The 25,071-nt window shown below is 45.2% G+C and overlaps 1 protein-coding gene and 1 long non-coding RNA gene across 2 annotated transcripts in view; one reads left to right on the top strand and one right to left on the bottom strand.

Annotated features, from left to right (window-relative positions):
• The window catches only part of COPA (coat protein complex I subunit alpha), a 179,637-nt gene extending 160,847 nt beyond the window's left edge, over window positions 1-18,790 (bottom strand). The window contains exon 1 of the mRNA XM_078669499.1: window positions 18,508-18,790. Coding sequence (XP_078525625.1) covers window positions 18,508-18,547 — 40 coding nt within the window. The 5' untranslated portion in view covers window positions 18,548-18,790. The remainder of the gene's footprint in view (window positions 1-18,507) is intronic.
• Window positions 18,791-19,051: 261 nt separating this feature from the next.
• The window catches only part of LOC144799670 (uncharacterized), a 42,372-nt gene continuing 36,352 nt past the window's right edge, over window positions 19,052-25,071 (top strand). The window contains exon 1 of the long non-coding RNA XR_013603856.1: window positions 19,052-20,456. This is a non-coding gene — a long non-coding RNA (uncharacterized LOC144799670). The remainder of the gene's footprint in view (window positions 20,457-25,071) is intronic.

Genomic DNA, 25,071 nt, shown 5'->3' with positions numbered 1-25,071 from the left:
GACCGCTCGACTGAGGAGGATTTGAGATGATGATTCGGATATTTTCCTGACAAGCTTTTTGATATAAGACGACTGGTAATGCAATAAGTGATAATGTACAGTCTACATTTTTGCACTTTTCCATGGATCCCATCTGACCGCAAAGTTTGAAACAGTGTACTCACTGTGACTTTGTTGAAAAGATAAATAAAGTTTATTAAAAAAACATAATGCTAAATTTAGGGGCATTAAAGGGTGTGACAAGTAGTAGACAATGGGCTACCTACCATTAGAATTTCTATACCATCTAAGTGACCACTTCATGTGGGAAGAAGCACTGCCCTACACCGGATGGGTTAATTCCTGTCATCCCAAGATGTAGGAATTGGAAAAGTTGTGCACACATCACCTCCCCACCTTAGCGGTGGTGCTGGCTGAATGTGGGCACACCTCCTAATCCAACTAATTTTCCTGCCTGTTCTCCTGCCTGATGTGGAGCAGGACAGGGGTATTGGCATCCTCCACAAGCTGGAGCTGCTTGGGTTGCATTTCAATGACGGCATCGCCTTTGAAGCTTCCCACCCTGGAAGGCCATCCTGGCCTGAGGGAGGCTTTGTTCCAGGCCTCTGAGAGTGCTGGCTCTCCCCTCATGGAGGTAAGAAAAATATCTAGTGCTGGCATGCTGGCTAAGACCAGTCAGAGACCACACCAGTGCTTGGTAGGTTTTCAAGAGACTTGTAAATGTTTCAATACATCCAACACTGGCACCAGTGACGATGTATTAAGACAAGATATTTAGTATCAAATATCATAGGGCACAGTCAAGCCCTCATGGAGCTAGGAAACTCATGATGACATGTATCCAGCCCGTGTACTTTCTATGGCTTCCCTGTGCATTTACAATATCCAAAAATGGACTTGGATATTATAGGGTCATATCTGCTCATGCTGCTATGTCCACACATGGGACATAGTACACTTTGCCTTAGAGGTGTAAGGCCTGCAGTACAGGTGGCTTACCTATACCTCATGCAGTGTATGGGGCATGGCACACAGGGCTTTGTGCCATGTTGACTCTTCTGTTTTCTCTGCAACAAGACATGCAGCCTGCAATGGTAGTTTGCATGGCCTTGGTGGGGGTCCCAAGGATGGCACAATACATGCTGTAGTCCTAATAGGACCCTCTTCTGTCCCAATGCCCTAGTTACCAGGGGTATTCCTAGGAACCAATAGCGGTTGCTGAAGTTGTGTTGATTGTGGTACAGTTTTAGAGAAAGAACACTGGTACAGAGAACCTGGTTGCAGGGAACCATACACCTCAGTTACAGTTGCACCAAAAACCAAGCAAAAAGTGTGTGTGGGGGGGCAGGGAGGGGGTACTGCAACAAGAACCTGGTTTCCCCACAGAAAATATACTCAATTAATGTGCCCACTGCGTAGTTCCATGCGTCCAGTATTGTCAGTGATGCGCAGGCTGGATGAGGAACCCACTGTGATGGTATCAATAACAAGAGGTATGTATTCCTCATAGATAACCCAATCTTGTGTTCTAGAGGGAGACCTTCCAATTTCTAATAGCGCAATGGATACACAAGGATTCTCTGGGGAGGTAATGAGGGTTCCATTTACTAAACCAGCATAGATGGAAACAGGAGGGAGGTACATTGACGGCTGGTTACTTTTCTTACCGATTGCCCCAGATAATCTACTGGGGAGAGATTTTATGGCTAAATTAAACATGACAATTCATTTTGAGCCTGTTTTTACTATAGTTTATTTTATCCCTGGAGTTCCTGCTTCCAGGATCATGGCTGTAACAGTAGATTATTCTACGAGGGATCAAATCAGAGCTCGACCCACTGATATAGAAGCATTTACACAGAAGTATATGCAATAATAGCAGAAACACCAGAGTTACTGGGAAGGGAGGTTCAGCTACGTAAAGCGTTCCTTTTTCGGCAAAAAGGACAGGATTTTTGGACACCTGACAATGAGTTGCTATTGCAAATAGAAGCCTTAGGGATAACACCGATCTATGGCGCTCTGACAGCCTGCGATCATAACCATGTCTTATGGGAATGTGTCCTATTCTTGAGCCAGGTAAAATGGTTATGGAAGCACTGGATGATTAAATGTTTTATGGTGATTCTAAGAAAACAGTTATAATCTTTCAGGATGACATACCATTGAGAACAGTATTGGAAGTAAGGACGCCCACACAATGTGCTCTCATTCTATCCAAGCTGCACATTTTTCCCAAGTACCAGACACTTTGTGGACTAGAGGTCCCCAAGATGTAGGCCTTATTCGCACTGTTCTCCATTCAGAATTACATTAAGGAAGGTGCTATTCTTCCTAGGGGGTGACCGTATCCTCTTTCAGAAGAAGCAGATGAAGGCCTTATTATATAGGCATTGCTAGAACAACGAGGCATTTATCCTGGAGTATCTCCCTGTAATACCCCTATTTAGTCAGTTAAGAAATCTCCTACCCTGTTAAGCCCAGCGGAACATGGACAACCACACAGAGAGAATAACAGGGCTTTGGACACTTGACAACCATATCCTTTGCCTAAAAGCGCAGCACGGGGACAAGGAGGGGGCGAGGGTTTTTCTGACTTTTTAAGGAACCGGGGAAGCGGAGGGCGGGAACCGTTGCTGTCGCACGTTTACAGTACGTTGACAGGGGGGAGGGGGGAGGGGGGCGGAGGGGGGGGAAGAGGGCTGGGGGGGAGGCCCTGCAGCATGGACAATCGGTGCCTGGCGGAAGTACGCTTCTTTCTTTCTCTTCTTTCTCCTCTTTCCTATACCCGCACACATCACCTCATCCCATCCAACACCCCAGGGGGGGGCTTATGTGTGGTGGCTGCTAGCTAGCAAGCATAGAGCAGAGAGGCGCTACATAACTGGTGCACTTAGGCATAGCGACACAAATATCACACCATGATGTTACCCGACAATAGGGGCCAGGCACAGATAGCCTCAGACATAAAAATAGTGTCACTTAACGTCAAAGGGCTCAACCACCCCGTCAAGCGACGAAAAACACTAGACTACCTAAACAGACTGAAGGCGGATATATACGTCCTTCAAGAAACTAGAGTGTCCTTAGAGGACGCGAACAGGATGAAAGCCAGCTGGATAAGCGAAGTACTATGCTCACCGGCAGTCAACAAAAAGGGAGGGGTCATCACCCTAATCAGTAAGAAAGGGAAGTTCCAGGTTAACGACAACGCAGCAGACACCATGGGAAGGAGGCTGATCACATCAATCAATAGAGGCGACGAGAAAGTACACATAGCCAATATATACGGGCCAAACACGGGGGACAAAAACTTCTGGGAGGATCTAGAAACCGAACTTAGCAAGGTCCCACTGGGCGAACTACTAATCGTGGCAGGGGACATGAACCAGGCGATGGACAACGCCACAGACAGACACCCACACAGACCTAGCCATACCTCACAAGAACAGCACATACTTAAAAACCTATGCGCCAAACTCTCACTAGCAGACCCATGGCGGCTACAAAACCCGAGTGCCAGAGAATACACTTTCTACTCGCACCCCCACAACTCATACAGCAGGATAGACTACATACTCATGTCCAACACACACACACACCTGACTGATACGACGGAAATAGGACCCATCACAATTTCAGACCACGCACACATATCCCTTTCCCTGAGTGGCAAGCATAACGAAACACCGAGCAGGAGATGGCGCCTTAACAGTGACATACTCGAAAACCCTGCCAACATCACCGAAATAGAGGAAGCGATCAAAGAATATCTCCAATTTAATGACACAGCAGACACAGGGGCAGCGACACTATGGGATGCGCTTAAAGCAACAATAAGAGGGAGACTCATAAACATCAAAGCACGCATGAACAGGGGCAGAAACAAGAAAATTAAGGAACTGGAGGAGCAGATCAAGGGGTTAGAAAGGAACCACACGGCCAACCTAACAGATAGGAACACACTCACAACGCTAACAAAGAAAAAATATGAGCTAAACAGAATCCTAAGCGAGAGGGCATCCACGTGGATCAACAAATACAAATCCATAAACTTATGCTCGGCCAATAAAGCAGGGAAAGCCTTAGCAGGCTACCTGAAAGCCAAGCAAAGGCAGCACTGCATCGCCACAATAACAGACGCAGACAACAAAACACACACAGCTAATAAGCATATCCTCGAAACATTCAGGAAGTTCTACAAAGAACTATACACCGCGGACACATCGCTAGATGCGGACGGCGGGGCAAGCCTGCTGGAGAGCCTGGACCTACCTAGTATAAGCGGCGAACAAAGAGAGGCCCTAGACCAAGACATAACTAAAGCGGAAGTTGGGATGGCCATAGACTCACTAAAACCTAACAAGGCCCCAGGACCGGATGGCTTCACAGCCACCTTCTATAAACAATTCCAACCGCTACTCAAGGACACGCTTGTCAGAGTATTCCAAGCATGTGCAGAAAAAGGCAATATGACAGACTCAATGGCTGAGGCAAACATTATTGTCATCCCCAAAGAAGGGAAAGACCCCCAATTCCCTCACAATTATAGGCCAATCTCTCTAATTAACGTGGACTGCAAAATCTATGCAAAAATCATGGCAGCCAGACTAAATGCACTTCTCCCCGCTCTCATACACAAATCTCAGGTGGGCTACCTGGAAAACAGACTCTCGCAAGATAACACCAGACTGCTATGCCACTTAATCAACCGCACGGCCAACAGCGCGGAGAAGGCGGTCATGATCGCATTGGATGCGGAAAAGGCTTTCGACAGAGTCTCATGGCCCTTCCTCAACCAATGCATGCTCAAGTTTGGACTAGGCGAAAAGTACAGGGGTATGGTCATGTCCCTGTACAAAAACCCCCGGGCGCGAGTGGTGGTTAACGCAGCCACATCGGACACACTCATACTAGAGAGAGGGACAAGGCAAGGCTGCCCCCTCTCACCGGGTCTATTCCTGCTTGCCCTGGAACCACTCCTCCACATGATCAGGTCAAATGCCCGGATCACGGGGGTGCAGATAGAGGGGCAAGCTTTCAAGCTAGCGGCATACGCAGACGATATTCTGATCACCACAAACAACCCAGAAGAGTCAATTAAGGCACTCGTGCAAACAATAGAGGAGTATGCACATGTCTCAGGCTACAAGCTCAACAGGGAGAAATCCGAGTGCAAACCTATGAACTGCCACACCACCAAGGCTGTCCTGGGAACATCCGGCCTAGCATGGCAAACGAAACCCCTAAAATACCTAGGCCTCCTCTTTGGTAGGGACTTAAGATCGACACTGGACCATAACGAGGAAGCGATGCTAAAAAAAATTAAGTCCAAGCTAGACACATGGGGCCCCAAATTCATAAGCTGGTGGGGAAGGATCGAGACAATAAAGATGATGGTCACCCCCATGCTAAACTACCTGCTCTCCATGCTGCCTCTCACACTCACATCCGAATTCCACAAACGCCTAGACAAAAGCATCAACATGTTCCTCTGGGGAGGGAAAAAACCAAGAATGAGCCTAGCGAAACTCAGACTCAAAAAAGAACAAGGCGGACTGAACCTCACAAACTACAAAGCCTTCCAGAAGGCATCCCTGGCCAAACAGGGCCTACACTGGATTGCCCCCACGCCAGACTACATGCCGGTATGGCTAGACCTGGAAAGGTGTATTCTGGGTGGCGCAGACCCAATTATGGCCCTCACGGCCCACAAGCACCCAGAAGCCAAAAACGCAATAATTCACAACACAAAGATAGCGCTGCTAAGAGTAGACAGGGAAATGGCAGTAAGTATCAAAGGCACCAAATGGGAATCTCTGTGGCATAACACCAAAGTCACATACAAAGGGAAAACACTAGACAGCAAGGTATGGCGAAGCAGAGGCATCACTACGCCTTCGCAACTAGAGGCAGGGAACAACCCACTCTCCTACACGGCACTACAGCAGACAAACTCCCTACCTAACAAGGAGTTCTACGAATTCCTCAAAATAAAAGCAGCTGTCACCAAAGCAGGACTAACGAAACAGACACCCACCATCATACAATACGTGCAAAACTTAAACAAGACGGGCCACCAAACAGCACAAATCTACAAGCTAATTACACCACGCACCACAACCCTAAACAACAAGACGCTGGCATTCTGGGAGGAGACCATACAGAGACAGTTGAACGAAGTAGAAAGAGCCAAACTATGGACGGCAGCGTCCAAAAACAAAATCACGCCACAGCTAGCACAAACCAAATATTGGCTACTCCACAGGTTGCACTGGACACCAGCGAAACTAGGGAGGGTTGGAGCCAGTGATAGCAGCACATGTTGGAACTGCCAGATGGCCACGGGAGATCTATCTCACATGTTATACGAATGCACCAAAGTCAAAGCTTTCTGGGGCAAGGTCTATAACGTCATAGACAATAACGGGAAGTAAGATACAAAGAGGACTAGCCGGGGTAGCCACTGCCTTCCTAGCAACAGAACTCCAGTCCAAAGAAGTACGAAACCTGGTCGATGTACTTCTAACGGCTGCAGTGAAAACGATTTTGGGTAACTGGAAGGACACCAGCAAGGCCACTTTCAAGCGCTGGTTCAACTGGGTAACCTTCCTCCGGGGGGCAGATAATATCACCGCCAAGCAAAAGGCGGCAAATCATACTGCCAAGGAGAACATGTGGGAAGCTCTCGACGCATACTTGGAACGATAAACCCCCCCCCCCCCCTCCCTCCTCTCTTTTCTTTCTCTCTTCCTTTTCCTCTCTCAGGCCCCGCCAGGCCGCAATCTTGCAAGATCAGTACAAGTATTAAGAATGTTTGCTATGGATATGTAAAATTTATTTTCAATAAAAATATTTTGAAATAAAAAAAAAAAAAAAAAAAAAAGAAATCCCAGGGCAATACTTGGAGTATGGTCCGAGACCTGCGCCCCTTAACCATATAGTGGTACCAGAATTCCCAATTGTTCCTGGCCCTTCCATTATTTTGACTAACATTCCTCGCGATGGGAGGAGCCAAGCTCGCGAGCGTAATGGTCGCCTTTTAGCTCGGCTCCCGCAGCCCTCCGGCCTGATCATGTATCCTGTATAATATCCTGTCTGGAGACGACACATTATCGGAGAATCGGAACTGGAACACCTCGCTTGTACTCACCATTTGGCCCGGAGGTTTTGACGTGCAGCGGCTCCGAAGTTGTGCCCTCCGCAAGACCGGGGCCTCCGTGGAACCTAGACCGGGACTGAGCCTGTGGGGTCCGACGACTGTCGGCCCCGGTCGAGAGAGTGAACCAATGATGAGAGCCGTTGTGCGAGGATCCTGATCCGGGCCTGCCCTGGTGACCGCGCGGCCGATATGGGTGAGATGCACCGGGGACTGATTCTGTGAAGGGGTCCTCCCCCCGCCGCTGCTCTGACCGGCGACCCTGGACCTCTGCGCCCGGACTCTGCTTGTTGGGGGCGCCGGCGCTGGTGTAGGCGGAGACCCGCATTGGGCGGACATCCTTTCGGCACCACAGCTGCCATTGCTGGGAACCCCCCGGAGCTCTGTGAAGTCCTACATTTTTTAACTGTTTTTGGGGGTCGCGGAGGGCGGCGACTGGGCTGACTTCGCGAAATGGCGGCCGACCCTCTGAAACATGAATCGCCTTGTGGCGGCGGGCTTGGGTTGCCTAATTGCGCGGGGGTCCGGTCCGGTGAGCGTGAGCTAACGGTTAGAGATATCCTGGAAGCTCTGAGATCCCTGCGCGCATCCCTGGCCCCCGATGTCCCTGTGAGTCCGCCGCGATCTGCCGCCATTTTGGGCGGCCGTTTCTTCTTGCCGCCCTCTTGTTTCAGTGACTCCATTGCCTCGCCCCCCTCGATTGCCGCAAGTGTTGCTGCCGCTGATCGAAGATCATTTTGTGTGCCGGTGACTTTGGAGCTCCCTGTTTTTCGGGGTTCGGACCCCGGGGACTTGGACATTGTGCCGCGGCCCTGTTCGGCTCGGATGCCTGGAAATATTGGTGGACTGCCGCCTGCACCTGCTCCGATGGCTTCGCCTTTGTCTACTACAGAGACCCCCTCGCCTTCCCAAGCGGCGAAACTGACCTCCTGTTCTTCATCACCCGTGCTGCGATTGCTGATGCATTTAAACTCTCTGCTCGGACTTTTGCTCACTTGCGGACCGATTTACCCCCCATGTCTACGTGGTAGTCAACATTTTTTTCGACTGTGTGCTGGTCTTGTATTGAGTATTTCATTTTACACTGTCATGTGGTGGGTGGAATTTGTGGTTCGGAAGGGATGGGGGTGATATACACGACTCCTGGTTGATTATGGGTATACGACTTAGTGGCGCAGTTGTTAGTACCCATAGAGCGGTGGGTAGTCCCTTCCTCTAAGTTTTATGGCGCTTGATGGGGTGTCGTCCTGGTCTGTTTTTGTTGCGATTGTCTGGGTGGGCGGAGGGCGGCGGCCGACCATATTGATTTCTGTTCTTATGCTCCTCCCTCCTGTTTTCTTTATTTCTGTTTTTGTTTCTTTTTGTCTCGTTCTTCTCTCTTTCCTTCTTGCTATATTTCGGGTTCTGGTTTAGGGCGACAGGCACGCTGTCTGAAGGGTAGGCCATAGCCTTCTACAGGGGTGCAGGGTGGGATGGGTGGGTTGGGTTCTATTTGTTGTTTGTTTTATGGTTCTATGGCCCTTTTGTATCTCTTTATAGTAATGCCGCGTCTGTCCCCGCCTCCCGTGGTGTGTTCGGGGTGGGGTGTGTGGCGTCGTTAACCCTCCTTTTATGGTTCGGTTGCTTTTCTTCTCGATTGCTGTACCCTCACTGGTGCTGATACTCCTGTTTTCTCCTGTACTCCCGCCACGGGACGCCTGTGTCGGCGTGTCTTCTTTCTTTCGTTTTTGTATTTCATTTCTTTTTCTCATTGTTCCGTCTTGTCCTCCTCCCCTCCCCCTCTTTCCCCCCTCTTCCCTCACCCCCTTCCCCCTCCCTCCTTTTTTCTGGAGGTCACTATGACGGGTTAGTTTTGATGTAAGGTTTCTCCGATCCCTCTGTTCTGGCTTAGCTGTGGTTTGGGTGGTGGGCATTTAACGATGATAATGTTCAAGTGTCGATTATGTCTAAATTATCCCGATCTTCCTGTGTGAATTGTGTTGCCTCTCCTGTATTGCGGCCCCATACCCCCTTATTGTCGCTGAGGCTGGTTCTGGGACTTCGGACATCTCTATATTGAAAGTGAGCCTGTCGTACACCTTATCCCCATATTATAAAATTAACCTTTTTTGCTCCTGTGTCTTGGCCCTCTGGTTCCTAGGTATATTCCCCCTTTTTACGATTGTATTGCCTCTGCTTCTTGCTGATTGACTCTGTAATGTTTGCCTTGGAACTTCTGATTGCTTTACGTATTGCGGCCGGCCGATTTGGTTGTAGGCCTAGACTTGTATATCCTTTTGACGCTAATAAAGGTTTAAAAAAAAAACATTCCTCGCGATGCAAAAATTTTCTCTGTCACAGATTTCAGGAATGCTTTCTTTAGCATTCCTCTCCATCCAGACAGTCATTATTTGACATTGTTATCTTATCGTGGACTCAGTATTTGTATTCTCGTTTGCCCCAAGGGTATTGTGAGTCCCCTAGCATTTTCAACAGAGGGGTGAAAAATGACCAGTAAAACTTTCAGTGTGGCAGTGCATTGTTGCAATATGTCGATGATATATTAATTTGCAGTCCTACAGAACAATAGTGTATGAAAGATATCATATCTAGTCAACCAAGAGGATCCCATTCCAGGTAGCATTGTGTATTTTGTTAATGGTTCCTCTACTATGGACCAGGATACAGGAGTAAGACACAGGTGCAGTAGTAATAGTATTAACTCCTACAGCGCTACCGCGTTTTCCCGCTGTGCGCTGAAGTAGAAAAAGGCTTGTTCATGACAAAGCCAGCTCGTCATGAGCGCAGCATAGGTAAAGCCCATGACGAGCTGGCTTTGTCATTAGCGTCGAAGTGGTTAAGAATAAAAATAATCATATTTACAATAATCAGATTTATAAAGTGCCTGGTTACGCCTACAGGCGTGTCCCTATGCTCAGAGGAAGAACCAGAAAGGAAGCAACCTGAAAGTCAATCCCTACCAATGATCATAGAATCACCAAACTCACTGCAACTCATTGCAGCTCAGCATAACCATTCACCTAAGCTGATTGGAATAACCAAGTTTTAAGCTTTATGCGAAACAGTAATTCGGATGGTTTCATCCTCCGATGAAGAAACAAAGCATTCCAGACTTTGCTACTAAAAACCCCCAAAAGAGCGACCACCCATCCTGGCTTTCTCACCTGCAGGATCACCGCCAAAGTGGTGCCCATTGAGCCGAGGCTACGCCTTGAATGGAGGCCAATCATCGATGATGTCAAATATCGTAGATCTCAGTCACTCAAAAATCTTTAAATATAAGTAGCTCATTGAGTGGCAACCAATGTAAGGTGGCTAGAGCTGGACCCGCATGACTGCATCTTGGTGGGTTTAACACAAACCCGGCCGGAGCATTTTGTTCTCGCTGCAGTTTCTGGAGTCTCCCTTTAGATGCCCCCAAGTAAAGGACAATACATTAATCCAACTGCAAGGTAACCAATGCCTGTACAATAGTTTCCCTACCAAACAGAGGAAGATCATCAAACATTTTCAAGATGTTGAAGCCCTTCCCTGCCACAGAGGCTATCTGATGTTCAAAAGTTAGTTTTGGGTCAAGCCAAACTGCTAGATTCTTGAACTTTTCTTTGAGTACTGGGGTAGAGTCCAGTGCATTTAACAACCAGGCTGATGTCCAAATGGAGGGAGATTTACCAAAAACACAGACCTCAGTTTTGTTGGTATTAATTCTGAGGCAACTATTGGTCATCCATTTGGCCTCCATCAGACACATCTTAAACTGGGTAGCCACTCCCTGTACACCCTGGGATAAGGCAACTATTAATTGAATGTCATTGGCATAAGACACAATGATCACAATGTGTCGCTCAATTTCTGCCACGAGCGCATGTAGAGTTCAAATAACGTTGGGCTCAGTGTAGAGCCCTGTGGCATCCCCTATGGCATAGGTAGTGGATCTGAGGAATAAAGTTTTTGAACCACTTGGAAGGAGCAATCATGGGGAAAAAAGATGCCAGCCACCTCAGAGGGTAACCCCCACACCACAGTCACTTAAGCGAGCTAGAAAGAGGCCATGGGACAAAGTGTCAAACACTGCAATTTAATCCAGCATAAGCACAGCAGTCTGCCCTCCATCGGCACAGAGTCTCAGTGATTCAGTAGCCATCAGTAAAGTCGACTCCGTGGAATAGTGCACACGGAAACCCGACTGGGCCGGATGTAGCACATCATTGGCCTAAAAAAAAAAAAAAAAAGCAGTGAAATTGGTTTCAAGTTTTCCAACTGTAGGGAATTTAAGGAGGGTTTTTATTTTTCAGTAGGGGCACCACCATAGCCTGCTTCCATTTCAGAGACATAACGACCTAGCCAGATTACTAAAATGGGGCAAGATAGCTTCCCTTGCCTGAACAAGGATTTTTGCAGGGTCTGGGTCCGAAGGGGGCCTTGGCTTAAATTTACCCCACAGACCCCCAAGCTCATCCTCGCAAGAGATCTTAAACTAAAAAGACGGTCCCTGGAGGGGGGGTGGGGGAATCGTCAAACCTAGTTTCAGAGAACTGAAAATCTCGGACCTCCTGATGAAAGGAGTTATAGATTTTGGAAATTTTATTGACAAATAAAAGCACGATCTCATTGCAACCTTGAACCAAAGGAGCACTATGAACTGTCACCCGCTCCAAGGAGGACAGCGACTTAACTATGGAGAAGAGGTCTTTTGTGGAATTAGCAGAGACCTCAATTTTCTGGGCATAAAATGCCCTATGTGTAGCTCAAATTTGCTTATGGTAGTGCTTAAGTGCTGCTTTATATTTGCCCTTACTTCCTGCACTGTAATCCTTCCGCCATACACGTTTCAGACGTTTGCAGGACTTCTTCTAGAGTACCAAATCCTCGTTAAACCATTTTGCAGATGGTAGCGACTGTGAAATAGTGCCCATGACACCCAGATCTGGATGATGTGCGCCACAGTATCCAGGGCAGTAGTAATCCAGCTCTCAATACCAGCATTAGATGTATCCACATCTTCACCTACCACTGGGTTAGTTTGAAGAAGTGCATTCATCAGAGCCCCCGGTGACATTTTGGCCTATTTAAGAGATTCAATGAGTACAGATCCCTTACACACAACAGCCGGAAAAGAAAGCAATACCTGAAACAGGATAATACTGATGCGACCACATAACCGGTAAGGGATTTTTCACAGTAATAGCAGCAGAATTTGATGGCAAGTGGTAATCCTGTTTTGCAAATCAGGTGAGATAAATTTTAGTACAGGCTCATTTCACAGCCAGGGGACCAAATTCCCTAACTCCCAAATCCTGGTAAACAGTGTGCAGCAGTAGCTAATTACTGGTGACTAACAAGCGATGGTTGTAGGCAGTCACAGTGTCCATCACTCCTTAAATAAAGCTTTATATTTCCGCAGAGATCTGAACAGAACACTGTTGCCAATTGATACATCCAGGAAATCAAAAGCTGTAACCAAAAACACATTCTTACAACGCCTGGGGAAAGTGTGCTTTTCTTAAACACTCTGGTGCTAGGCAGCATTGAAATCCTTAAATTACTGGGCACACGTTCTATATCAGACGGACTGATTCTTTTTTGTTTCAGCTGTCTTACCACTCTTTGAGACAATGATCTTATAACTTAGTTCCCTTGGGAATTTCCCTTGGAGCTCCTGAAAATTATCAACCGTTGTAAAATGGGTGGATAACTCTGCAGTAGTGGACAACAAATCCAGGAATATATAATGCAAATGATTACCCCATTCTTAGAGCTTAAAGACTTGGCAAGCTCTCTAATTGTCAGAAAGACTATCAGGGTTTGTATGTGTAAAATTTTAATTATTGGGACAGTAAGGCATGGAAAGGAAGGCGGAGTGACGCATTGATTTAGTTAACGACCCAAAAAACTGGATAAGAGGGGGAATCCAAAATCGCTGAATTACACACTGAACTTCAAGAAAAAGTATAAAAAACGTTTTAATCAAATAACTCTTTGAACACTTTGAAATATAGAAAGGACACGAAGATATAGTAAATTCGGATTCAAGAAAATTAAAGGTTTGCTTACGAGTAAGACTTAGGAAGCAGGTGGGTTCAACAACATATTTTTGAAAACATATTTAGACATTTTCTCACCATATGTGGCTGAGTATACTTTAACATATTGCATGAAGACCTGTGTTCTAATGTATTTACAGTGGGAGTTTCAATCATTTTTCTCAAACCGATAAAGATATTTTACACAATTCACTACATTGATATAGCAAATTATTTTTGAACTCTATCTTGCCAGGCTGATTATTCCAAACAAATACACAAAAAGAAAGATATTCTGGAGAAAAATGATGTGTTGAAAGGGCATTTATTTAAATTCTCAGAAGTTGTTTGACACAGGGATCCGTTGACTATGGCTCTTCAAACTGAGCCAAGCACACCTTTCCACAATTGACTCTCGGGGCAGTCAAAGGCTTCTCAGTGTGTGGGCACACACTCAGAATTGACGTGATAATACACCGTCCTTGGCAGTGCTCATCTCAGTAAAAAGGAAGTACCTTAAAAACACAATACTACACAATTCAATGGGCTCAGCTATGAGGTTCTGGTTCCAACTATCACTGCTAGTTAAAAAGTTTCTACCTGCTGTGACCCTCTCCCTATTTTCAGAGATTCCCTAGTTTCTAAAGGATTTCTACTCAAGGGTAGGTGCAGGCACAGATTAAGCACAAGTGCAGGTCAGCAGTAGGTCTGTACTCATACGGAATACTTCGTAGTGCAATTGAACAGTTTGCAACCAACATGGGGTTGCATAATTTACAACCAATGTTCCCACTATAGAACACAGTCTGCACATGTAGCTCAGTCTTCTACAAGGGATTTCCCATTACCCCACTCATGTTGAGCCAGCACCTGGCTGGTGCTTTCAGCAAGGACTGCTAACAAGGACCACAGTAGTGGACTCACTCTGGATTTGGGCCATGGTGCATGAGCTGCATGGCAAGCATGTTTGGCAGGGGCTTATCCTGGTATATGCAGCCTCCAGGCCTAAAAAACAATGTTTGTTCATTGTGTGCAATTGCACCATCCAGGCTAGTGTCACATGTAGTGCTCGGCAAGCAGGTGAGACCACTGGACAACTTGCTTCTGCAAGGGCAGGAGCTCCTTCACTCGATTCATACGGAATAGGGAAGCATCGGTACCAGGTCTTAGGGCGATACAGGGTTGCTGGACAGCATGTGGTTACTTCTTGCGCTTGATTTATGTGCATGGTCCCCTGCGGACACTGTGATGTGAGACCCTTCAAGGTGAGCGAAGTCAGCAACTGCTGAGTGTTGTGCAAATGGGAACACTGTTGCTTCTCCTCATGGAAAGTCTCTGTGCCTGCAGAGCCAGACATATTCCTTCCCCCTCTAAACAGGCAGGAATTCTAAGCAGACCTACTACGTCAGCAAGTTCCACAGACTTAAAGGTGCTGTCGCCTCACCTCTGAGAGACGGGTTAACCAGTTCTTCAAACACTCTGCGAAACCCTCCCTTCCTTGGGCAAGAAAAACTTGGAAAAAAGTGAGAAGGTTTAAATCCCACTTTTAAATGCCTTTTCCATACAGGGATGTGGATCTATCACCTAAGAGTTCAGAAAAGGGTTGGGGATGTTCCCTTTCAAATGTCATTGCTGTCCCTTAGACACAGCCTATGTGCAAGGTGATAGGTCTCATAGCAGGTACCAATATGGATGTCTTCAAGTAGGAGTATCTAAAACAAGGGCACCATGAGGTGTGAGATTTCTGCATCTGGGCTTCATCAATCTTCCTGGAGCAGCTTTCAGGGACAGACAAAACAGCAGGAATGCGCTAGAATGCGCTAGAATGCTCCTCACCATGAACAAAAACAGCAGTCCCACTTCTGACATGTACCAAAAGGGCAGTGCTCAGAATTATTCATTTGTCCTTTGCTAACAAGGTCCTCTTTTAATTTCTAAATTTAGCCCGTTCACAATTTTCCGTAACTTAAGAATCTGGAACTCCACATACAGCGATAGGAAAGCAGTGAATACATATTCACTGTCTGTGGGAGCTGTATCACCCTCTTTCATGAGCCATGCTAATGCTAGGCCAATCCAAAATAGATCCCACTGGTCCCACAGACACACTCGAGTGCCACTACAATTTGTGTTCTACATACAAACACTGAACAGGCACACTACCTATACAACACTCGACAGGTACAATCAATGTCAGTGCAAGTTTCTGAGATTCACATAACAGCAGAACTTTACATGAGAGGGGCCAGTAAACTCTCCCTCACACATGCTCTGGTCTCATTACTGATTTACAAAAAACTGAGTACGCTACTATCATACCTATCGCTACCTGCCTGCCATACCCAGGGTATGGCAGGGATGTGTAATTCCTATAGCCGACACCCAAGATATATAGTTTGGGGTCAAGGGCAACAAGTTGTCATGTGTATTTTGTCCTTGGGACAAGTAGGCCCAACCCCCTGCTGCACAAACCCTTTGGCTGCCAGTTTGCAGTCCTACATTATGGATCAGGGAAGGGCACTGTCTGCAGTTAAGGTAATATTTGTGTCCATATGTTAATGCTGTTCAAACTTGTATTTATGGTTCATTAACTGGCAGCACTTTATTATTAGGGTGAGCGCTCTAATGCGTTTTGTAAGCTCTGACTGCACTACTGACAGTGGATCCAGTGTAAAAATGTGTACACACATTTATAAAGTTTGGCAATGTGAGGGTGTGTATAAAGCTCCCAGAATGCTCTCTGATTTTATGCAAATATTTGCAAAAGCTTGAAAGCAAGATTGATGATTCTTTGCTTTCAAAATAAAATGTTCATATAAAAATGAAACCAGGTTAAAAATTCTGATAAACTACAGTAAAATGTCTTTGCAGCATCATTTAGTAACGTGTTGATGCATGCTAGTATTTCCCAAAAATATTAATGGAAAACCATTGTAACCAGTTTCAAAGAGATTATGGGAAACAAAAATAAACAAGCATTGGCAAAGCCAGTAGGTCTGAAATTGGTGGTCATCTTCTTAATTTTGGCAATGTGTGACTTGTTTTGGCATGGTTTTTGTAAAACCCTATTGGTGTGGAAGCTGCCGGGCCCTCACCATTAAAAACAAACATTGGCAAAAGCAAACATTGTTTTTGTTCTCAAAAAGCACACACTGCCACAGTAGTTACTGACACCGAACAAAACTACATTTGTGTGCCGATATGCTCCTTGTGAAAGAGCAGAATGCTGTCACTCACAGTGAAGCCAGCCAATACAGAGAGAGAGAGAGACAGAATTTTAATAAAAGCAAAAGGTCATGGTCAACGCCAGACCAAATTAGTGGCCCAATTATTAAATTAAGTCTCAAACGTGCACCCATGGTATATGGCCTTGCATTAAGTGCAGCTACACGGCTTTCATGAATTCCCAAGAATTTACATAAGTTGGACAATAAATAGTAATCCTGGAAAATATTTGTGAACTGTATTTAAATATGAGCAAATGTGCATGTGTAGATTTGCTAATGCTAAAATCTGAGTGTTTGCAAGTTCCCTTTCCCTCCAATCTCTTTTTTTCCCTCCAACTCTGGAAGAAGGTTTACATCTGCCTTTGTCAGAAGTAAATTTCCACCATTTCTCAGCATGGGAAAAGATTAGAGAAGAGTTGTTGAAAACCCTTAATACATGCAAGTTAGTAGGTTTGCACAGACTCAAAAGAACATTCTAACCCTGGAACTATTGCTTACCACTCCCTTCAGCCCCAGTATACAGTAGATAATAAGCCATAAGGGGATTGTAAGTATTCAAACACTACTATTGTATGAGCCCTGGCATAAACAGAGAGGGTATAAAAGAGCTTTTATTTTAGGAGATTGTTGCCATAATTTATCGCCACACTACATGGCACAAAAGGACAAGTGTTTTCTGTTACAGGACAAGTATATTTATGAAGCAACCTGCCCCATGGACATGTAGATATTTTATTAAATTCCACACCCCTGGTATGGACAATAGTAGACACTTTGAACACCCCTCCGAGCCATTGGACACGTTCCGGATCTCGCATCACCAAGGACCAGCCTAGACCTCTGAGCAGAGGCTAGAATAGCACTATTCCAGGGCCAAAATAAGGTCTCAAATGCAGTAGGGCACTAAGGGCAGAGGTGCATGCCTATTTACTATGAAATGGACATTCACAAACTCTTTGGAATCCTGTGGTTTATAGCAATGATCCACAAGATTGCAAACAGAATTAAATCAATTAATACATCTACAATTGTTGGGAGGAGGAATATGGCATATGCTGCAAATAATGTGTGTGCGCATAAGTCCATTATAAAATACGTAATTGTGTTATTTTAATAGTACAAGTCAAATATTTGTAAGTGTGCTGTTTCATTCGTCACAAATAGTTACCATCACTATATATACCCATTCTAACGCCTTTTTATAGCATTTTTGCAATCAAATCAAATACAATTAGCAACAATGTAGATCTGTTCCATATTACCCAATCATTCATTTTCAGGTAATAACTTGAAGCACGTTAAAGACTGGGTGGGGGATACCTAGCAAAGCAATACGAAAAGGCAAGTAAGAATACTTCAGTCTGATGGTTACAAAAATACGGAAAAACATAAAAGTACTCATGACATTGTACTCCAATATTTCCCAAACGTGTCTCAAAACAATGCCATTGGCACTCCAATGATTCCACAACGCCCCCACAGTGTGCCAACGCTACCAACACTTTAAGATCACCCTTGAGGCACCCCAATTACAACTTTGCCATTACCTCCAACAGCCCAATGCCAGCAAGCACCGATAAAGGCCAACACTATCAACCCGCATCACTACTATTAACCAACCGACATCCATACACTCAAAGTACCACCTTGCGTCCGTATGATCAGGAGAGATAAGGAAGCAAAGAGCTTCAATAGAATGAACATCGACTGCACCCCAAGAAGCTTGCAGTGGATAAGCGGGGCTCAGTGGTTAGAGGCGGCAGACCCGGAAGCTGAGATCAGCCGTGGACCAGGGTTCGATTCCCCGTCTCGGGCTCAAAAAATTCCACGGACTTGACAATTCTCGCTCCGGTGCCTACTCGACTCACGGGGTCACACTCTGCGACTCTGGGCAATAGCTTGCTTAATCTCCACTACGGCCCATCGCGGTGGGATGCCTGGCTTTCACCTTGTGAATACCTTGCCGGGGTATCTCACAGGGGAATACCAGGACGGGTTCCCTAAGCAAGCGCCTTGAGACCCCTGGGTGATTTGTGCGCTATATAAATCGAAATACATTTACATTACATTTACATAAAAGTCCCTCGGCCTCACACACCTTTCACCCGGGCAGACTTGGTCTCAAACTTGGTAAGCATCTTCTCTCTTCTCCGATCACCAAAGGAGGGTCCCGCAGGTTCAGCTGTTCCCGTGGACGCAGAGCTGACAGAATATTACCCGGGACGTCAAAGACCCTATCCGCCCCTCTCTTCCTGCGGACTACCGGCAGACAGCACTCCCCCAGGCCGCTTCAGCTGCTCCACGTCAGCGCACCGGAAGTGCCGCGGTGGAAGAGCAGTCGACGTCTCTCTGGCATGAAGGAGCTTCGACACTGAGAAAGGACTAATGAGTAGGCGAGCCACCCGACTTGGTGGCCATATTTGAAAGGCTACTTTCACTTTACAATACCTTTGATCTCTAAGAATACAGTAGTAGATTTTAAATGTGGATTATCCAATACTTATTGCTCAAAAGCTCTAATCTCATGAAAGAGTCAGAGGCCAATGTTACGCTGAGTTTGTGGCTATTTATTAGATAGCGGTCAGATTGGCAATACAAAAACTACAATACCCAGCATTCCCTAGTTCAATTACGCTGCGTATGGAGTTCAGTCTCCACCACCAGAGGTGCTGATAGCTTCGCCAGTTCGTCTACGCCCGGGAAAATCTGAGGAAGTGAATATTTTCCGCATGTTTCACTCGAGGGTCTTCTTTCACCACCTCCTGACACGCCGGCGTTATTCAATCGGGTTTGCCACCCCTCGTGGGTACTCTTATAGCCCTCATCCTGTATCACTCGATCACAAATAATTCTACACACTGATACAGCCTGGTAGACTTGCTTCAATACACATTGCACCAATGGCGGAATCCAGGCCTCTCCACCATGACGATTATAAACAATATATGAATGACGACTATTCTCTGGAGAATAGCCTCGTAGAGGCCCTGGACAAATCTATCACACAATCAGTCAAGAGAGCCCTCTCAGTGGCTCTAGGACCATTTACACGACAACTGCGTAAATACACTATGTATAGGCCATTGACTGTTCCCACTGATGAACCTGATGTACCTTCCAGCGACACTACTCCTATGGCCTCTAAGGCCAGACAGAAGTCTACTGAATTGGATCATGCGGCCACCCTGCACTCGATTCCCAAGAACCCTATTCCAGACCATGCATACTCTGCACTAGAACCATCCACTAGCGGACAATATTCACCAGATTTTGATCTTGATAATACAGTCCGCCCAGGTTGGGTTCCAATTTCCCAGGTGGCAGAATACGCCCACGCAAGGCTTCGCAAAAGTTACAACAGGGACGTTCGTAATCATCTACGCGCAGAATGCCCCAGACCAGAGCTCCCAAACAAAGTGGCGGAAACGCCAAAATTAGACCCAGATTTGTTGACTTTTTAAAAATGTTCCTCCAACGATCCAAAGAAAAGATTCGACAGGTCATGGGAGTCCTGTCAAGACAAACTGCTAGATCTTACGGGCCCTCTTTGTAAAATCCTAGAGTTGGCAGTACAAGCAAAAGAATCAGGCTCGGTTATTGACCCCAACATCTTGGCAGTATGGGCTAAAATGGCTCTTTGCCAACTAGGCAACGCGAATTGCGCCATATCGGTGGAACGCCGAAGGTCTATTCTCATCGCAATTGACCCCAAATTAGCAGAACTTGCGACAGCAGAAGCAGGCCCACTAGCCAACGGGCTCCTGTTTGGTGACAAGTTTGTTAAAGATCTAGTCAAATTTGGCCACACATTCACAGCCATAGAGAAGCCACAGACTTCTCTCCAAAAGGTGGTCCACCCATACCTTTTTGGAAGGGCCGGTCAATGTAGAGGGCATTCGCCCGGTGAAGCTATTCTACAATGCCTCTCCAGAGGTTTACAAACCAGACGTCACGGATGGTTACATTCATCACGAGATACATTTTTCCCCACCAGAAGCAGAGGCAGATATGGGAGAGGAGGTTTCCGCACCCCGGGAACTTCAACAGGTAAGAATGATTCTAGCTTCCCCTGTAACCCTTGGTGGCAGGATAAAAACGTTTCTGACCAATAGGCAATGTCTGACGAATGATGCTTGGGTGCTAGAAATCCTATGGAACTCCCCTACAAACCATGTCCTGTCATCCTCTCCAAATTTTCCTTCAAAATCAGACTTTTATAAGCATTAACATTCAATTCTTGAAAGATGCAATCATCTCTGCACCCTGCCTGTTTATGCAGCAACATATTTGTAGTGACCAAGAAGGCAGAGGATCCCGCCTTGTAATCAATCTGAGAGAATAAAAAATTAGCTAGCTATCGCGCCAAGAATTTTCAATTCTATTAAGGACACGGAGGCGAGGATTATGCTTCTCTTTCTTTTAATGCTACACACAGCAGCCAATGAAATTTCAGTTTGTAGTGTAGTTCCTATTATCCCAATAGGCTCTGCGCATTGGAATAATATCTTCAATAGTATAGACCTAGGGCAGAGGTTAACTAGGTCTTCTACCGACGATATTAGACTTAAAGGTTTGTGTTTGCCAGCTAGCTCAGAGTTCACTAGAAACTTTCTCGAATAGACAAGGAGGATTTTAACCTCCCTGGATAGACAAGAAGGGATTTAGTTTCTGACAACCATAGAACATGACAACTTTGCTCTCCCCTAATCAAGAGTGTATCTCTAGAGTCGTGTGAAAACAATAGACAACTTATTTTACTCAGTCAGTACGTGCATTCTTAGTTTCACCAGTTTGTAGAGAAATAAGAGATGGGCGTGGTTCAATAAAAGATGTTATTTATTGATCAGTCTCTTTTCTCATACAAGAGAAATGAATCGCTATTATTGCAATACTTGTAGTTAAGTAAAGTGCATACAGTAGAGACAGAATTATAAAATAATACTGTAAAAGCATTGATATGGTTTCTGAGCCATATGATACTTTAAAATGGATAAAATAGATACATATATACATTTGACTAATCGTACTCAACTGGTGCTTCTAACCACGCTGACCCCAATGTACCTGACCTAAGCCTAATACGTGGGCGGGAGTAGATAAGTAGCAGTTTAAGTTAAGTTTGTTTTGCCAAGGGACTGATTCGAGAATTCTCTGCAAGGGGTTATTCAGTTCTGTACCTGAGATCTAGAATGATGGAGGGCTGGTATCTCTTATCCCAGGTCTTGATATTCCAGCTGCCTGCGAGGGCTGCATGGAAGCGCCGGAGCTGGATTTCTCGGCAGGAGAAAGACAGCGTCTCGTTCTCAGCGCGTCAGGAAGGCGGGGCAGCGTCTGTGGGCTTCGCTCTCTGCTGGGCTCCTCAGCACGTCTCGCTGCTCCGATCTCGTCACCACCGCATGTGTTTCCTTAAGGCAATGTCGGTAATATTTATACCTGAAAGGTGCCGAGATTGACGTAAGGATGGACATATATACGTCAATAAGGATGTCATATGAACGGGCTCGTTCGCACATTCTTTTGCTGAAGTTCTCGGTGAAATCAAAACAATGGTTATGGGAATTTCCCAGATCGCTGTAGGTTTGAATTGTTTTGAGAACTTCGTATGCCTTATCAGGGGCTGGAGGAATATCGCTTGTCTAATTAGATGGCATGCGTTATGACCTAATCAGATAACGCGCTTCTGTGCCGTGGTGTGGCTTAATCAGATAACGGTTCTTGCACCGTTGGATGGCTGCTAGTTAATTATTAACCAAACCAGGGTCAGGAATAGGGGAATCAATACAGTTCCTATAGGAATACATCACACCCACTCCACGTAGACTATGTCCATATTTACAAATCTAGGCATAGTGAAACCAGTAGCGTTTGTGTATACCGTACCACCCCAAAATACATTCATATGTATTCAGAAAATTGGAATTATAAAATATATGAAACACAATCACATGTACTATCACGTGTACTATATGCACAAGCAGTCTAATAATGCTAAACATATAATGCATATTTTTAAATTCAGCATGAATAAATGCGAAAACCACACATGAAATGGCTCTTAATACAGAAAAAAGAATGCGAGACCATTTCATCACAATCATAAAGTTATGTATAATATTGCTAGAGGATAGCGAATGTCTCGTGACTACCTAAAATAGAAATTTAGTTCTCTAAGAATAATGTCTACTTTAAGCAGAAGATAAGTGTCCCAAAAATCGTAAATATTTTGGAATTGGGGAAAAAGTTCTTGCAGTCTGAAAAAAATGATGAGAACATTTTTCATGTCGCTTTTCTTTAAAAAGTTGAAGGCCAAATTCAGGATGTGGGGAACTCCGAGTGCTAGTTTGCTCAAAGTTATTCCTGCTGCTCTGGTGAAAACATCATATCATTTAGACTGTTAAACTGTCAACAGCTTCTTGCGTAAGTTCCACTAATTCGGAAAAAGTTGTTACCATGCATTCATGAGCCTGAGCATGATTGCCTCCATTGATGTTTTGATCAGCATAGCTGACTGAAGGTCGTACCTGATTGATGCTGCTTTCATCTTGTACTTCACTACCCCTCAATCGTAGTGGTGAAGACTCCACGAATGCCGTCATCAGGATTGGTAGCCGCTGGGGACAGCACAATGCATGAGCCGTTACCGGACCCAACAAGGTATCTGCGTCCATTGGCACATCCGATTGTAGTGCCAGACAGGTGTCCAACACGCATTCTTCGCCGCATAGCAAGCACCTTAATACAGGCATAACACAACTTTGCCACATTGGTCTAAATGAAAGAAACCAAGTCATGTTCAGGTCTCTAAGCCGGGATAGTCCAAGGATTTTAGTTACCCGGTCCCGGTAGCCAATGGCTAGGATCATTTCTTCCCTTGTCGCAGGTGTTTTGTCTGTGACATGGTTTGCCATAGCGAAATAACAGGATCAAAAATAGAATACCCGCTACTAGTCCTAAAAGGAGAGGAAGTCCGCCAAAAATGGAATGGACAAAGTCTAGAAAAATACCCAGGATGGCTTTGAATGGAGTTAAAGCACCTGAAAACACTGCTTTAAATACACTGGAGATACCAGTGGTATCAGAAATATTTAAGATTTCGTTCAGTATTTCTGCGAAATGTATGGGGGAATTAGTTGATAATAATGAATGAATCTCTTCTGTTGTCCTTGCAACTTGGAGATCATACGTTACTTTTGATGACGTGAGCCTTGTCGGCGTCTGTAGGAGCACAGTCTTCATTCTGCTTAAAGTATCTATTCGAATAGAAGCAATTTTCAAATCGGGCCATAACCTTGCCTCCCTGTCTGGAGAATCGCTGGGGAACAATACATGTTCACAGCACATGACCTTCCTAGTCACAGTTATGAGATAAGGTTTTCCGGGCAGCAAACTACAACATCTGCGATCTACTATTAGAATGTAACTCCCGTTCGAGAGTCTCCTAAAGAATGGTTCTATTCGTGTTGCAGGTGTGCCTAGCTGGTAACATGAAAGGTTATTTGAAGTCCCTTCACAGGCTCCGTGCAAACTAATACCCTGACACAGAAGTGTACCACTTAGTGATCTTGCACAATTATCGCCACTGAGAAACACTTTCTGGCCTTTATTACTTACACATTCGTGTGTATAGGGCAAGTTCCATATTGACTTAATGTATCCTTTACCCAACCTTTCATACTGGCCTGCCTGTATATATTTTTGGCAGAATTGAAACTGGAAAGTAGTTATCGGAATATTTATTATTCCATGTATTATCCATTCAATGACAGGTCGTTCTGACATTGTCAATGGTAATCTCTCAAGTTTTTCAATGCTCAGAATTGTATAGTCAGCACCCTTCTGTGCCAAACTGATTTGTTTATCAGTGAGGTTAAAGATATTAAATAATGATGTTGTGTTGATTAAACGCCAGGGCACATAGCCAGAACGCAGATTTTGTAACGTCCAGCCAAGCTGTACAATAGAACGCAATTGGGACTGACCGTGTTGTAACATCAGTAAGTCTTGCGATATTATATCGATTGCTGAAGACACAATGCTGTCCAGAGAATATATTCTGGAGGACAGAGTCATTAACCCATTGTCCACCACAGAAAGTGATTTTTCCAAATTAATACGGTCAATTTCCCGTATTTTTTCTGCTGTCTCAATTTGAGTTACTTTCCAAACTTCGTTATAAGCTGCATATATAGAGGCCGCTATGAAACGTTTTTGACGCTGTTTGCGTGGTCCCAATATGAAATCACGCAAGTCAGCACCTTCTGTAAGTAAAGTTAGGTGTTGCTTAATTTCAGACAGCGTGGACGTTTGTAGCCATTGAAGGCAGAGCTTGCCCACGCTGTAGGTGGTTACTATCCCTGGATGTTGTCTTTGGGAATATCTAGGGTCTGGCCTAGTCAATGTGAACCCCTGTATTTTGTTCAGGAATCTGTCTTGACAGTTATTTGTATCTGTGGGCCAGATCAACCATTTTTTCCATTCAGGATCTGTTCTGTTTTGGTTTAAAATATGGTTTACGTCTATCTCAACATCTTTAGAGCTATTACTGTTCACTGTTGGCTTTGGAATAGACGGTTTGTTCAAATCTTTGATTTTGGCTAACCCAAGACAGGTAGTTTGTTGAATAGTGTCGTTCAAAAATACAACATGATTCTATACCTTGTAC

Source organism: Lissotriton helveticus, chromosome 12 (assembly GCF_964261635.1).
Source record: "Lissotriton helveticus chromosome 12, aLisHel1.1, whole genome shotgun sequence".
In the NCBI taxonomy this organism is placed as follows: Eukaryota; Metazoa; Chordata; class Amphibia; order Caudata; family Salamandridae; genus Lissotriton; species Lissotriton helveticus.
This window is presented reverse-complemented; position numbering and strand designations above follow the sequence as displayed.